This window comes from Lepidochelys kempii, chromosome 27, assembly GCF_965140285.1.
Source record: "Lepidochelys kempii isolate rLepKem1 chromosome 27, rLepKem1.hap1, whole genome shotgun sequence".
In the NCBI taxonomy this organism is placed as follows: Eukaryota; Metazoa; Chordata; order Testudines; family Cheloniidae; genus Lepidochelys; species Lepidochelys kempii.
In genome coordinates, this window is record NC_136406.1 from 9,960,422 (window position 1) to 9,975,308 (window position 14,887).

Consider the following 14,887-nt stretch of genomic DNA (forward strand, 5'->3'; position numbering starts at 1 on the left):
GGAACTGGGAGTCAAGACCCCTGGGTTCTAATCCAAGCTCTGTAATACAGACACACTATACCTCCCTTTTCCCATCTGTAAAATGGGGATAATGCCTACCCCCAATGAGAGAGAGGACAAGGTTTAATTTTTGTAATAACCTCAGTGAAAGGCACTATATTATTTCAGCTCATGCAACTGAAGCACAAAGAGGTAAAAGCTAATCTCTGGCTCAGCCATGATTGGAATCTAGAATCCCAACAGTTCCAAATCTTTTGCTCTACCCACTATGTCACACAACATTATCATTTGGCTATGAATTGAAGGCTGCTACCCATTCTTATTTCTAGATTTCCATTAAATATTCCTACCAATTCTGACTTTCACAGTTAATGCCCAGATCATTACATTTTCCATCATCTCCACCCACCCCTGTCAATGGCAGGACTGACAGGAAAGAAACAGAGGCACATGGGGTCCTGTGAAGCAGAAAGGCACCACCAAGAAAATGAAAATTATTCTGCAGCAATGACAGCTGCTCTGAAACTGTGCATTATGTAGGTGGTTTGCTTTAATACAATGCACTCCAAATTTAGCAGAAGCCAACACATGCAAAAAAATGAAATAAATCTAACACGTTATTTTTTAACTATGGTGCAGGCTGTTTCAACCAAAATAGAACATATCATCTGCTCCCCTTTAGCAATAATTCAGTACATTAGAGACCTTGATTCACCTCTCCGCAGATAAACATTGAGTTTGAAAACTCTACAACTAACCACATTATGCAGAAGGAGCTCTACTCAAAAGTTAAACACTGTATGAGATTAAAAAAAAAATTTAAAAAGAAGTTAAACTGAAATGTTATTTATGAAATATTGCAAAAAAGCTCCTCGAGAGTTTCACACAGGATAACTTTTGGTGTACAGTTAAAAATCACGAAAGCTGTAAAATGAAGAAACGTGGGATTAGCTGCATGAAGTATGACATTCACTAAGGGCTAACATTTCAGGCCTTTTGGTTAGGTTTTAGATTGGACGTATGTTTAAGGAAATTAGTTTTTGAAAGATAATTGTACTGTCAATGCCATTAGGAAACCAGAGCTATGCAATGCCAGCAGTGATTTGCATTTGCCGAATCTAACTCCGGTGGATTATATTTTGGATTCAATGCCTGGTGGAAGATGGGAAGTAAAAAAACAAAACAAAACCACCTAAGTTTCTCTTGCTCACTTTTGACTCAAACTACAAAAATTTCCTTTCCCTGATTAACTAACTAACTATTGCCTTGTTTCTACAACTATCTAGGGGAATAAGATTTGTTTTAAATGAAAGAAAGTCAGCATCAACACCGCAAAGATGTCTAAAGGCCCAGAACAGCCTCCCATTTCGGCTATGTCTACACTGTACACCACTGGTACTTTAATCGGAACCATGAATATGACTCAGATTACAGGTAAAGATTCAAACTGTCCTGTTTTGGACTACACTATGTATTTTTAGATGGCCATTTCATAGCTCTGTAGGGAATTAGTCCTCAAGCAGAAAAGATTTCTCTAAGCAGATAGCAGCACCTGTTGAAGGCTTAAGACTGTTCCTGTGAGCTCTGAAGGAAGTCAAACAGCTATGCCAATGGGTTTTCAGCAGAAGGTGAAGTCCCATTTGAAACTGAAGATTATCTAATTCTCAGTTTGATGCTGGGGTCTCTTTTGCAGATGTGGCATAGGGAAGAGAAAGGAAATCAAATTATTAAAAAAACTGGGCACTGGTTTTGAATGCCTAACCTGAGACAATTTGGGCCCTGTTTTCAGAACCACTTTTGAAAACGTGAGCGTAAGGAATTAAATCTCAGATTTACAGCTAAAACGTCACATGCAACAGCTTCAAAACCACACACCAAAATCTCTTTTCCAGGGTGAAACTTGTTTTCACACATGTAAAGCTAAATATACAGATGAAGTATAAATAAGGTAGAAAGAAAATCAAACTTCCACAAGGAATAATCTCCATGCAATGGACCACAGCACCACAGCCTGCAAAAATCACTTACTTTTCTCCGAGAGTCACCCGGAGGCTGCTCTGGAGTAAAGAAATTAATTGTTCACCATGTTTTCTTCAACAAATACCCATTCAAAACATAGTTTGAATATATATATTTATGAAAATAAATAAATTAAATACCCTCAAAACATAGTTTAGGTACTGGATAGGTGTAAGGATATATTCCCAGGCAAAATCTTTAACTTTCAATTAACATCATAACAGTAAGTAACAGACATTAGAAAACATATCAAGAAACCCAATTCTAAAAGTTACAGAGATTCAATTAGCCTTAGGTTAGGGAGATTTGTTTTGTTTTTAGATTGTGAACTTAAACTCATTGTTTAAAAAGAAATAGATTAATACATCTGATGGATTTAAATATTTGGGATAAGCTATTTTGGAAGTTTAATGAGGAATGCAACCTGTGTAGAAAGTGGCAGTTAAATTCTACATAATTCCAAATTTCCCGAGGTAACAAAAATCCACATTTCGACAAGGACACTTATAACAAGATTTCTGTGTAACTAGGGGCTTAGATAAAATGGTCCAAATTTAGCCGTGGTATAAGCAAGTACAATTCACACTGAAATCAAATGAAACAGTGCTCTTAATATTGGGATGAATTTTAGTTTAACAGCTTCATTTCAGGGCAAAGTTTCTAATCAGATTTGTACATTAAAACATGACAGATATTTTTAAATGTATTTTCTTCCTAGAAGTGCAGTTAAGTCAGAAAAGCCACTGCAAAAAACCACCATCCACATCAGGAGCAAAAAGATACTAGCTACAGCTAGGTTTGAAAAAAAGATTCTGGTAGACCCATCCTTAAACACGTCTGAAAACTGTTTTCAGTGACTGGTTTTAGGCAGGGATTAATTTTAAAAAACAGTGCTAGCCAAAACCATGCATAGCTTCCAAACATGGTAATAAGAAAAGGAGTACTTGTGGCACCTTAGAGACTAAGTTTGTAACCATGGTGAGAATAGACATAGTGTAAAAAAGGTTTGCTAGAAACCCCATCTGAAATGGTTTCAGAGTAGCAGCCGTGTTAGTCTGTATCTGCAAAAAGAAAAGGAGTACTTGTGGCATCTGAGAGACTAACAAATTTATTTGAGCATAAGCTTTCGTGAGGATAGTTCACGAAAGCTTATGCTCAAATAAATTTGTTAGTCTCTCAGGTGCCACAAGTACTCCTTTTCTTTAATCTGAAATGAGGTTCAACATAACTACAAAACTCAATGTGGAAAGGCAAATCTGCAGAATTTACAAGTCAAATGGAAGATTTTGCTAACTACTAATTCCACCTGGGATCTAATCCTCTAGCTAGCTTCCTTTACATCGTCTGTCACAAAGATTCTGCCATCAGAATTTAGCTGACAATTTTGCAAATGATGAAAGTAGCAGATTAAAATCCAGTTTACACTGTTGTCTCAACCCTGGAAAGCTAAAGTGTTACTGTTTTAAAACTTTTTTTTTGCCAGTGAAGTCAGCAGGCCCAATTCAAAGATACTCAAGGAGCAGATCTATTGTATAAGGTAGCACCATATTTACATAGTTACTTTACTGACCACAGTTACACTTAAAGGCTTCTCTTCTATCAGCTTTAATACTTTATTTTAACTAGACTCAGCAACAAAACATTTGGAAAATTTTCAATTTCTGTAATTATCTTTTTCTAGTTCAAAATCTATTTAACAGAGGGAAAAAATGGTTATTCAGGAAAGACCAGACTGCACTAATTTACTGCATTACAAGGTTCTGAAGTTTGTACTACTACTGACTTTAAAATGAACTGCTGTATAAAATCTAAGTTTTTTCTTCTAAGTTTACTTTTGTTGGCCAATTTGAAGACAGTGCTACAAACCGATTTCTTCATTCATGTAGCACATTTACTTATACCACACTGATGGGTGCTTTCAAGTTTAAAGTAAAAGATTTCTACTGAAGCGTCTAAAGAATGGAGTACTTACCTCCAAACAGTTCAAATTCTCTCAAGCCTTCTACAATGAACTTTTCGGACACCCACCGCTAGAGAAGAAAGTCCAAAGCCAATTAGTTATTTCCTCTAGACATATTCCACAGCTCATCCATTTTTATTTTATGTCAACCAAAACAGAATCATATAGATCACTCCGACCATTCTAACATGTGTCTCCTTTGCAATGAGGGGAAATGAGCTAAAATTCATTCAGCAGCTGTAAATATTAATATTTAAACAGTAACAGACAACTGATAAACTGTTATTCTTTCATGTTCTGGAAGAAACTAAGTCAAACAATGTTTAAAACTCAGAGCACCATAAAGGCTGCTAGTGACATGATCTCTATCCACTCAGTTCAATTTTCGATTCGCATCAAGATAGATTAGATATTAGAAATAAACTAAAATCCTGGGGGCACGGACTATGTCATCATAAGCTTGTATAGTACTGAGTACACTGTTAACGCTCAGTAAATATTAGTCATTTTACTACTCATTTATGGCAAAAATCTTGGTCGGCTTGCTGAAGCAATCAACAAGTTTACTTACATTTATGTTACAGAGTAACAGCCGTGTTAGTCTGTATTCGCAAAAAGAAAAGGAGGACTTGTGGCACCTTAGAGACTAACCAATTTATTAGAGCATAAGCTTTCGTGAGCTACAGCTCACTTCTTCAGATGCATATCGTGGAAACTGCAGCAGGCTTTATATATACACAGAGAATATGAAACAATACCTATTCCCACCCCACTGTCCTGCTGGTAATAGCTTATCTAAAGTGATTTCCAGCACAAATCCAGGTTTTCTCACCCTCCACCCCCCCACACAAATTCACTCTCCTGCTGGTGATAGCCCATCCAAAGTGATAACTCTTTACACAATGTGCATGACAATTAAGCTGGGCTATTTCCTGCATAAATCCAGGTTCTCACATCCCCCCCACCCCCATACACACACAAACTCACTCTCCTGCTGGTAATAGCTCATCCAAACTGACCACTCTTCAAGTTAAAATCCAAGTTAAACCAGAACATCGGGGGGGGGGGGGGTAGGAAAAAACAAGAGGAAACAGGCTACCTTGCATAATGACTTAGCCACTCCAAGTCTCTATTTAAGCCTAAATTAATAGTATCCAATTTGCAAATGAATTCCAATTCAGCAGTTTCTCGCTGGAGTCTGGATTTGAAGTTTTTTTGTTTTAAGATAGCGACCTTCATGTCTGTGATCGCGTGACCAGAGAGATTGAAGTGTTCTCCGACTGGTTTATGAATGTTATAATTCTTGACATCTGATTTGTGTCCATTTATTCTTTTACGTAGAGACTGTCCAGTTTGACCAATGTACATGGCAGAGGGGCATTGCTGGCACATGATGGCATATATCACATTGGTGGATGTGCAGGTGAACGAGCCTCTGATAGTGTGGCTGATGTTATTAGGCCCTGTGATGGTGTCCCCTGAATAGATATGTGGGCACAGTTGGCAACGGGCTTTGTTGCAAGGATAAGTTCCTGGGTTAGTGGTTCTGTTGTGTGGTATGTGGTTGTTGGTGAGTATTTGCTTCAGGTTGCGGGGCTGTCTGTAGGCAAGGACTGGCCTGTCTCCCAAGATTTGTGAGAGTGTTGGGTCATCCTTTAGGATAGGTTGTAGATCCTTAATAATGCGTTGGAGGGGTTTTAGTTGGGGGCTGAAGGTGACGGCTAGTGGCGTTCTGTTATTTTCTTTGTTAGGCCTGTCCTGTAGTAGGTAACTTCTGGGAACTCTTCTGGCTCTATCAATCTGTTTCTTTACTTCTGCAGGTGGGTATTGTAGTTGTAAGAAAGCTTGACAGAGATCTTGTAGGTGTTTGTCTCTGTCTGAGGGGTTGGAGCAAATGCGGTTGTATCGCAGAGCTTGGCTGTAGACGATGTATCGTGTGGTGTGGTCAGGGTGAAAGCTGGAGGCATGCAGGTAGGAATAGCGGTCAGTAGGTTTCCGGTATAGGGTGGTGTTTATGTGACCATTGTTTATTAGCACTGTAGTGTCCAGGAAGTGGATCTCTTGTGTGGACTGGACCAGGCTGAGGTTGGTGGTGGGATGGAAATTGTTGAAATCATGGTGGAATTCCTCAAGGGCTTCTTTTCCATGGGTCCAGATGATGAAGATGTCATCAATATAGCGCAAGTAGAGTAGGGGCTTTAGGGGACGAGAGCTGAGGAAGCGTTGTTCTAAATCAGCCATAAAAATGTTGGCATACTGTGGGGCCATGCGGGTACCCATAGCAGTGCCGCTGATCTGAAGGTATACATTGTCCCCAAATGTGAAGTAGTTATGGGTAAGGACAAAGTCACAAAGTTCAGCCACCAGGTTAGCCGTGACATTATCGGGGATAGTGTTCTTGACGGCTTGTAGTCCATCTTTGTGTGGAATGTTGGTGTAGAGGGCTTCTACATCCATAGTGGCCAGGATGGTGTTATCAGGAAGATCACCGATGGATTGTAGTTTCCTCAGGAAGTCAGTGGTGTCTCGAAGGTAGCTGGGAGTGCTGGTAGCGTAGGGCCTGAGGAGGGAGTCTACATAGCCAGACAATCCTGCTGTCAGGGTGCCAATGCCTGAGATGATGGGGCGCCCAGGATTTCCAGGTTTATGGATCTTGGGTAGTAGATAGAATATCCCAGGTCGGGGTTCCAGGGGTGTGTCTGTGCGGATTTGATCTTGTGCTTTTTCAGGAAGTTTCTTGAGCAAATGCTGTAGTTGCTTTTGGTAACTCTCAGTGGGATCAGAGGGTAATGGCTTGTAGAAACTCGTGTTGGAGAGCTGCCGAGCAGCCTCTTGTTCATATTCCGACCTATTCATGACGACAACAGCACCTCCTTTGTCAGCCTTTTTGATTATGATGTCAGAGTTGTTTCTGAGGCTGTGGATGGCATTGCGTTCCGCATGGCTGAGGTTATGGGGCAAGTGATGCTGCTTTTCCACAATTTCAGCCCGTGCACGTCGGCGGAAGCACTCTATGTAGAAGTCCAGTCTGCTGTTTCGACCTTCAGGAGGAGTCCACCTAGAATCCCTCTTTCTGTAGTGTTGGTTGGGAGACCTCTGTGGATTAGTATGCTGTTCAGAGGTATTTTGGAAATATTCCTTGAGTCGGAGACGTCGAAAATAGGATTCTAGGTCACCACAGAACTGTATCATGTTCGTGGGGGTGGAGGGGCAGAAGGAGAGGCCCTATCCTAAAGGATGACCCAACACTCTCACAAATCTTGGGAGACAGGCCAGTCCTTGCCTACAGACAGCCCCGCAACCTGAAGCAAATACTCACCAACAACCACATACCACACAACAGAACCACTAACCCAGGAACTTATCCTTGCAACAAAGCCCGTTGCCAACTGTGCCCACATATCTATTCAGGGGACACCATCACAGGGCCTAATAACATCAGCCACACTATCAGAGGCTCGTTCACCTGCACATCCACCAATGTGATATATGCCATCATGTGCCAGCAATGCCCCTCTGCCATGTACATTGGTCAAACTGGACAGTCTCTACGTAAAAGAATAAATGGACACAAATCAGATGTCAAGAATTATAACATTCATAAACCAGTCGGAGAACACTTCAATCTCTCTGGTCACGCGATCACAGACATGAAGGTCGCTATCTTAAAACAAAAAAACTTCAAATCCAGACTCCAGCGAGAAACTGCTGAATTGGAATTCATTTGCAAATTGGATACTATTAATTTAGGCTTAAATAGAGACTTGGAGTGGCTAAGTCATTATGCAAGGTAGCCTGTTTCCTCTTGTTTTTTCCTACCCCCCCCCCCCAGATGTTCTGGTTTAACTTGGATTTTAACTTGAAGAGTGGTCAGTTTGGATGAGCTATTACCAGCAGGAGAGTGAGTTTGTGTGTGTATGGGGGTGGGGGGATGTGAGAACCTGGATTTATGCAGGAAATAGCCCAGCTTAATTGTCATGCACATTGTGTAAAGAGTTATCACTTTGGATGGGCTATCACCAGCAGGAGAGTGAATTTGTGTGGGGGGGTGGAGGGTGAGAAAACCTGGATTTGTGCTGGAAATCACTTTAGATAAGCTATTACCAGCAGGACAGTGGGGTGGGAATAGGTATTGTTTCATATTCTCTGTGTATATATAAAGCCTGCTGCAGTTTCCACGATATGCATCTGAAGAAGTGAGCTGTAGCTCACGAAAGCTTATGCTCTAATAAATTGGTTAGTCTCTAAGGTGCCACAAGTCCTCCTTTTCTTTTTACATTTATGTTAAACTACCTCTGTTTGAAGCAGGCTGGTATGAAAAAGAGTCCACATTCAATTGAAAAGTAAGCAGGATTTCATTGTATCAGTATTTAGCACAATGTGAATGATGTTAAAATTTCAAAAGGGTCGTTTTTACACCATTCACAGTGATCACGTCAGAGATTCTCTTCTGTCACACACACACACACACTTTGCTGCTGACTTATGAACCTTAAGGGACACCAGGTTTCCAATCATAAATAAATACATTTCCTTAACTGTGTTACTGTTGCTTTATATTAAAAAGCCTTTTTAAAGTGTATTGTCATCCTCTGCACATTTCATTCTCAACAATGTATCTTCACTACTTAGTTTACTTCCTGTTTAAGTGCTATACACAACAGCTTTGTTATGGAATTCCAGCATTTAAAAGGAAACATTAAAGAAAGAAAAAAAGGACTTCATTTTAAGTTTAAAAGACACTTTAATATATACAAAATATAAATTAAAAGACACTGTCAATTTAGTTAAGTTTCAAGACATTTCCTCCATCCCTCTTTCAAAGGTACCATCAACTCAGTTAAGTTTCAGCATTTGTTTTTTCTGCAATTTCTGTACATTATAAAACAATAAGTGACAAAATCATTTTGTATAATACATAAACAGAAAAAAGATGTATTCAACAATTAGCACTATCTAAAGAGAATGAACACTGAGAAAAATGCACATAATAAGCATTTGGCAACACATCTAGCTCACAGATACATACCTTTTAAAAGTAACTCTCTCTCTCATAAATCAAAATAATTGTATTTAATTAAAAATCTAGTTCTCCAGCAACAAGATAGAGTATGGTCCCAATCCTGCAACAAGAACTGTGCAGGCAGGCCCCTTTGGAGCTCCAAGGAAGTCAATGGGATGGGCTCCACCCCACAGAAACTGTTGCAGAATCAGAGCTTATCTCCGTGTGTATGGAAAGATTTACAAAATCAGTTGCTTTTTGGAATAACGCTAGAAGCTAACACTCACCCTAATTCGTTCTGGGTTACTTACAAGAAAAGACATGGAATCCAGATTTGTAATGCTACTCCAAGTTCGTGAAATTAAAAATATCCTGAAAATGAGAGCAAGACAATTGTTTTAAATTGGCAAAGCAAATGAGTTGTCTCCACAATAAGCCTTTCCCGCAAATGAGTTACTGCTCTTGTTCCATTCTATACAGCATGTCTCCAGTTGCACACATCAAAACCTAGGTCGCTCTGCTGACTGTTGAAAGATTAGAGCACAAAGGTTTTGTATAAATTAACTTTAAGAAGCTCCGCCACAGTGACAGCAAGTTTTGCAAGGTGAATTTTCCCAAACAGGTTCAGAAATACCTGAACAAACCATTTAAAAAAATCTGCAGAAAAGATATTTCACAGAGGTGGATATGCAGTACAATATTTGGTGGACTACACGTTCCACAGGGCAAGGACCCTTACCCTACAGCAGTACTACAGCTGTACAAACAACAGATTACTGTTCTCTGGCGATTCAAAAAAATAGGGAAAAATCATTTCTGGCCAAACAAAACAGTTAGTTTTGATTTGAAGCTTTTAAATTAAAAAAAAAATAAAACTAGAGGAAATTTCTAAAAGGAAAGTCATTTTAAATAAAAAACCAAAACATTTCATTTAAAAAATGTCAAAACAAAACATTCTGATTTTGAGGTGTTTTTTTTTTAAAGGCTTCCCACCCACCGCCACTGAAACAAGTAAGTGAAATCCACATAAATTTGCAAAATGTTTCTATGTAACCTGCATTTTTCACCAGTTTTGTTTAAATACTTCATCCAGTTCTAGCTGTACAGAACCTCACATAATGGGGCCCCAATGCTGTTTAGTGTGTCTAGGTCCTACCATAATACAAATGTTTAATAATTTCCCAGAGAGAATAGCAACAGAAAGGTACACAGCATGTTACACAACTGTTAAGCAAGTAGCTGGGAATAGGAATATCTGAGTCCTAATTCTTCTGATTGAGTCCTAATTCTGCTACTGATTTGGTGCATGACCTTGGGCAACTCACTCACTTGCCCTGCTCCTCAGTTTTCCCATCAGTAAAATGGGGATAAAAACACTCACCCCCCTTTGTAAGGCCCCTCAGATTAAAGATGCTGTATAAGTATCATTATCTTGCAGGGGATACACAAAGGAAGCTTTATAAAAATAGAACTGCTGCAGTGTCTGAGCATCCAGAATACAGCATATATCGTCCCTACTGACAGTTACAAGAAAAAAGTCTGGCCGCTCCCCAGTGGACAAACCACACAAACTTACTTAATCATAACATCGACTGCTCCAGGGGAAAAAAAAAACGAAGTGAAATCCTTAAACATGACATCCATCACAATCTCTTCACCACCGAGAGGATAGCTATACACTCTCTGAAATCCATTTCATCCTCATCCATAACACCTTTACATTAACACTTTGGCGAAACCATGGGAACAGCCATGGGTACTAGGATGGCTCTCCACATGGCTCTCCTAGGCCACATTGAGGAAGAATTTCTGGAAAAATTCACTGCAAAACTAATGCTATATCTAATATACATTGATGATATTTCATCCTCTGGACAGATGGCCTAAACTCCCTCATAGATTTCTACCACCACTTCAACAACCAACACCCAACCACGAGACTCTCTCTAGAACATGCCAGCATCAACTTTCTGAACACCATGATCAGCTTCAACAATGGAAACCTACAGAAAACTATATACAAGACTCCCACAGATCACCACACTTACCTCCACAGATTCAGTTATCATCCCAGACACAACAAGAAATTTGTTATCTACAGCCAGGCACCCAGATACCATAGAATATGCACCAAAGTCCAGAATATATATCTTAACACAGTGGTTCTCAACCAGTGGTCCAGGGCCCCCTGTGGAGCCATGAGCAGGTTTCAGAGGGTCCACCAAGGAGGGCCTGCATTAGACTTGCGGGGTCTCAAGGCAGAAAGCCGAAACCCACTGAAAGGGGCTGAAGCCTGGGGCTTCAAGCCCTGCCACCCAGGGCTGAAGCCAAAGCCTGAGCAACTTAGCTTTGTGGAGCCCCCTGTGTCATGGGGCTCTTGGAAACTGCCCTTCTTGCTACCTCCTAACACTGGCCCTGGCTTTTAGATGCAGAAAAACAGTTGTTGTGGCACAGGTGGGCCATGGAGGTTTTTTTGGCATGTTTGGGGGGGGGGGGGGGAGGTGTCTCTGAAACAAAAAGGTTGAGAATCCTTGCCTTAACACACTTAAAACAGCCCTCACTAAACAAGGACACTCCACCAGAGAAGCAGATGACATCATGGAATGGGCCGTCCAAATACCAGGGAGAACCTGCTTCAAACTCGGGGGAAAAAAAACCCTCCACTGATCACACACTCCTAGCTGTCACCTACCACCCCACACGAGATACAGGGTATCATCAAATAACTACAATGCATACTTGATGGAGGCCACATCCTGCATGAAATCTTTCCCAAACCCCCTCTTCTGGCCTTCAAACAACCCCCCAATCTTGCTAAGCTCACCCATCAGAAGCAAGCTCCTCACAGACCAGAACACACCAACTAAAAACAGCACCAGACCCTGCCAGAACATATGCAAAATCTACAGACATATCTTCACTGCTATGATGATCAACCCCCCTGCCAAAACACACCTTTCAGGACCCATGAGTCCCACACGTTGTGATAGGCCTGTGTTGTATACCTTACCCAGTGCATCAAATGCCCCATCAGCAACGTGGGTGAAAAGAGACTTTGCTCTCACATGAACTCACACAGAAAAATGATAAAAGACAATAACACCCCATCACCCACAGGCAAACACTTTTCACAAAGTGATCATGCGATATCAGCTCTCTCAGTCCTCATCCTTTAAGGAAACCCGCACAACAACTTCACAAGATGAGCCTGGGAACTTAAATTCATAACTCTGCTGGACACTTAAAAACCCTGGACAGACCAGAAACATTGGTGTTATGGCCCATTACAACAATTTGTAACACGCTGTGCCGCCTACTAACCCTCCTTTGTCCTATAACTGCAAAGATGTTAATTACCCACTTCACTTTAAGTAGTCTCCTACACCACCTGTGAATCTCCTATGCTTCGCAACCTGTCCCACCTTATATTTAGCTTAGGGCTTGACTACACTGGCACTTTACAGTGCTGCAACTTTCTCGCTCAGGGGTGTGAAAAAACACCGCCCTGAGCGCTACATGTTTCAGGGCTGTAAAGTGGCAGTGTAGACAGCGCTCCCAACGCTGGTAGCTGCATCTACACAAGCCACGCTGAAGAGCTGCCGCGGCAGCGCTTTAACATTGCTAGTGAAGACATGCCCTTAGACATTGTGGCTACCTTTTCCAGACCTAAACAAGAACTCTATGAGGTGCAAAAGCTTGTCCCTTCCACCAACAGAAGTTGGTCCAATATAAGAGATTACCTCACTTGCCTTGTCTCTCTAGAATAAAAGGGGACAGGCAGAAGCTTCCCTCAATCAAAAAGAGCAAGATGGAGTTAGAGGCCCATGACAGCGGTGGCTCACACTGTCCAACCCTGCAAAAGCAAGCTGGGCTCCAAGCAGGCGTAGGAGCCCAGGGGGACAGCACTGAGCGGGATGCACCATGCGCTCTGGGGAAGGGGCAGCGGTGGGCAGGAGAGGTATAGGGGGCACCCAGTGCACGGGAGAAGGGACAGTTGTGGGCAGGGAAAGAACAGGGGGAAGGTGCACACAACAAGCTGCGGGGAGAGAGGCAGGGACAGCTATGGGCAGGGAAAGGGCAGAGGGCACCCAGTACACGGGGGAGGGGTAGAGATAAGGGGTGAGGGGGCACCCAGCACGCTGAGGAGGAGAAAGGGAAGGGGCAGGGAAAGGACAGGGAGGCACACAACCGGGGGGGGGGGCGGAAGGGGCGGGGCCAAGGGGGCGCACAACGGGGGGGCGGGGCACCCAGCGCGCTGAGGGGGGAGGGGCGGGGACAGGACAGGGAGGCACCCAACCGGGGGGGAAGGGGCGGGGACAAGGGGGCGGGCGCTGAGGGGGGAGGGGCGGGGACAAGGGGGCGCACAATGTGGGGGCGGGGCACCCAGCGGGCTGAGCAGGGACAAGGGGGTCGGAGATGAGGCGGCGGCGGCGGCGGGGGGCGGGCTGTACGGAGACCCCCCCCCGCCCCACTCACTCTCTCCTCCGGCTCCAGGCGCCGCTGCCGCTTCCCCGAATCCCCGGTTACCTGGCGAAGGGGAGACGCTGGGTGCGTGACGCGATGACGTCACCGCGCTGCTGCGTGGCCTGCGCACTGAGCCTCTGACCCACCCAGAGGGTGAATGGGGGGGGGGACACTCCCCAATCCCCGCCCCCCGGGTAAATAGGGGGGGCGCAATCCCTGAGCCAGGTCCATAGCCGCCCCCTCCTACACAGGGTGTATGGGGGGAGGGGTGCACTCTCTGAACCAGCCACATAACTAACCCCCCGTGGGGAAATGCGGGGGGGGGGGGAGACAATCCTTGAGCCAGCCCTATAGGAACGCCCCCCCCCCCACAGACAGTGGGTAAATGGGGGGGCAGTCTCTGAGCTAGCCCCGTAACACTCGTGCCCACACTCAGGCTGAATGGGGAGGGGAGGGGAGGGGTGAAAAGTCCTCAAGGAAGGGGGTGGAGAGAACCCCTGAGCCAGTTAAATAACTCCACCCCCATTGTGGTTTGAGCATTGGCCCGCTAAACCCAGGGTTGTGAGTTCAATCCTTGAGGGGGCCATTTAGGGATCTGGGGCAAATCTGGGGCAGGAGTGGTCCTGCTTTGAGCAGGGGCCTGTTGGACCAGATGACCTCCTGAGGTCCCTTCCAACCCCGATGGTCTATGGTCTCCATGCTCCAGTGGACTGAAAGGAAGAAACCCAAGCGTCACCCCTGATTGTGGAATCCTTTAGGTGAAGCTCCAAGGGAGATCTGGCATTTTGCCTCAGAAAGGATTGCAGGATTGTCCAGCCTCCTATCTCTGAAACCAAATATTGCAGCCACCCAAGGTTGAAAAGAAAAGGAGTACTTATGGCACCTTGGAAACTAACCAATTTATTTGAGCATAAGCTTTCGTGAGCTACGGCTCAAAGCCATCTCAGGTTTGTATGGATGGGATAATAAACTTTCTCTGCACACTTTTGTATAGTAGTAGTCCAAAATAATGCAATAACTGCAAAACTAATGTTTTTCAGTATTACTAACTTTTCTTATAGCCCTAGCTTCTAGCGGCGTATGGGGGAATTTCAGTTTCCCTTTAAAATAAATTTCCAGCCCAGCCGAGGGCAGAATAAACAAAAAACTGGAAAATGTGAGTTCATTGAGTCTACCTAAAAGCACGTAAAAAGAACCCCCAACCTATTATTTTTAATCTTGTGATGTTCAAGCCAACCATGATTTTGGGTGGCCTGATGCATGCTTTTGAAGGTGTGGACTATGACATCAGAGCATGCTAGGAACTTTTGTAAAAGAGATAGCAATAATTTACAAAATCATGTTCATGAATGTAAGTTTCAAATATACAAAATATTATTCAAAATAATAATTGTGGATAAGAAAATGAGCACTGGCTAGTTGGGATTATTAAAATCTCATAC

At 43.0% G+C, this 14,887-nt stretch overlaps 1 protein-coding gene across 11 annotated transcripts in view; it reads right to left on the bottom strand.

Moving 5' to 3' along the window:
- The window catches only part of STRADA (STE20 related adaptor alpha), a 31,441-nt gene extending 17,900 nt beyond the window's left edge, over positions 1–13,541 (bottom strand). For 2 of the 11 annotated variants that reach the window (XM_078850768.1, XM_078850764.1), the window contains exons 1-4: positions 13,458–13,540; positions 9,269–9,353; positions 3,992–4,049; positions 2,029–2,057 (exon numbers count right to left, since the gene is read on the bottom strand). In XM_078850768.1, coding sequence (XP_078706894.1) covers positions 2,029–2,057; positions 3,992–4,049; positions 9,269–9,304 — 123 coding nt within the window. In that variant the 5' untranslated portion in view covers positions 9,305–9,353; positions 13,458–13,540. Of the gene's footprint in view, positions 1–1,552; positions 1,654–2,028; positions 2,058–3,991; positions 4,050–9,268; positions 9,354–12,721; positions 13,157–13,457 lie in introns of those variants that run through there. The other 9 variants (XM_073326373.2, XM_078850767.1, XM_078850765.1 and 6 more) reach the window with 9 other exon arrangements.
- Between the last annotated feature and the right edge of the window lie 1,346 nt (positions 13,542–14,887).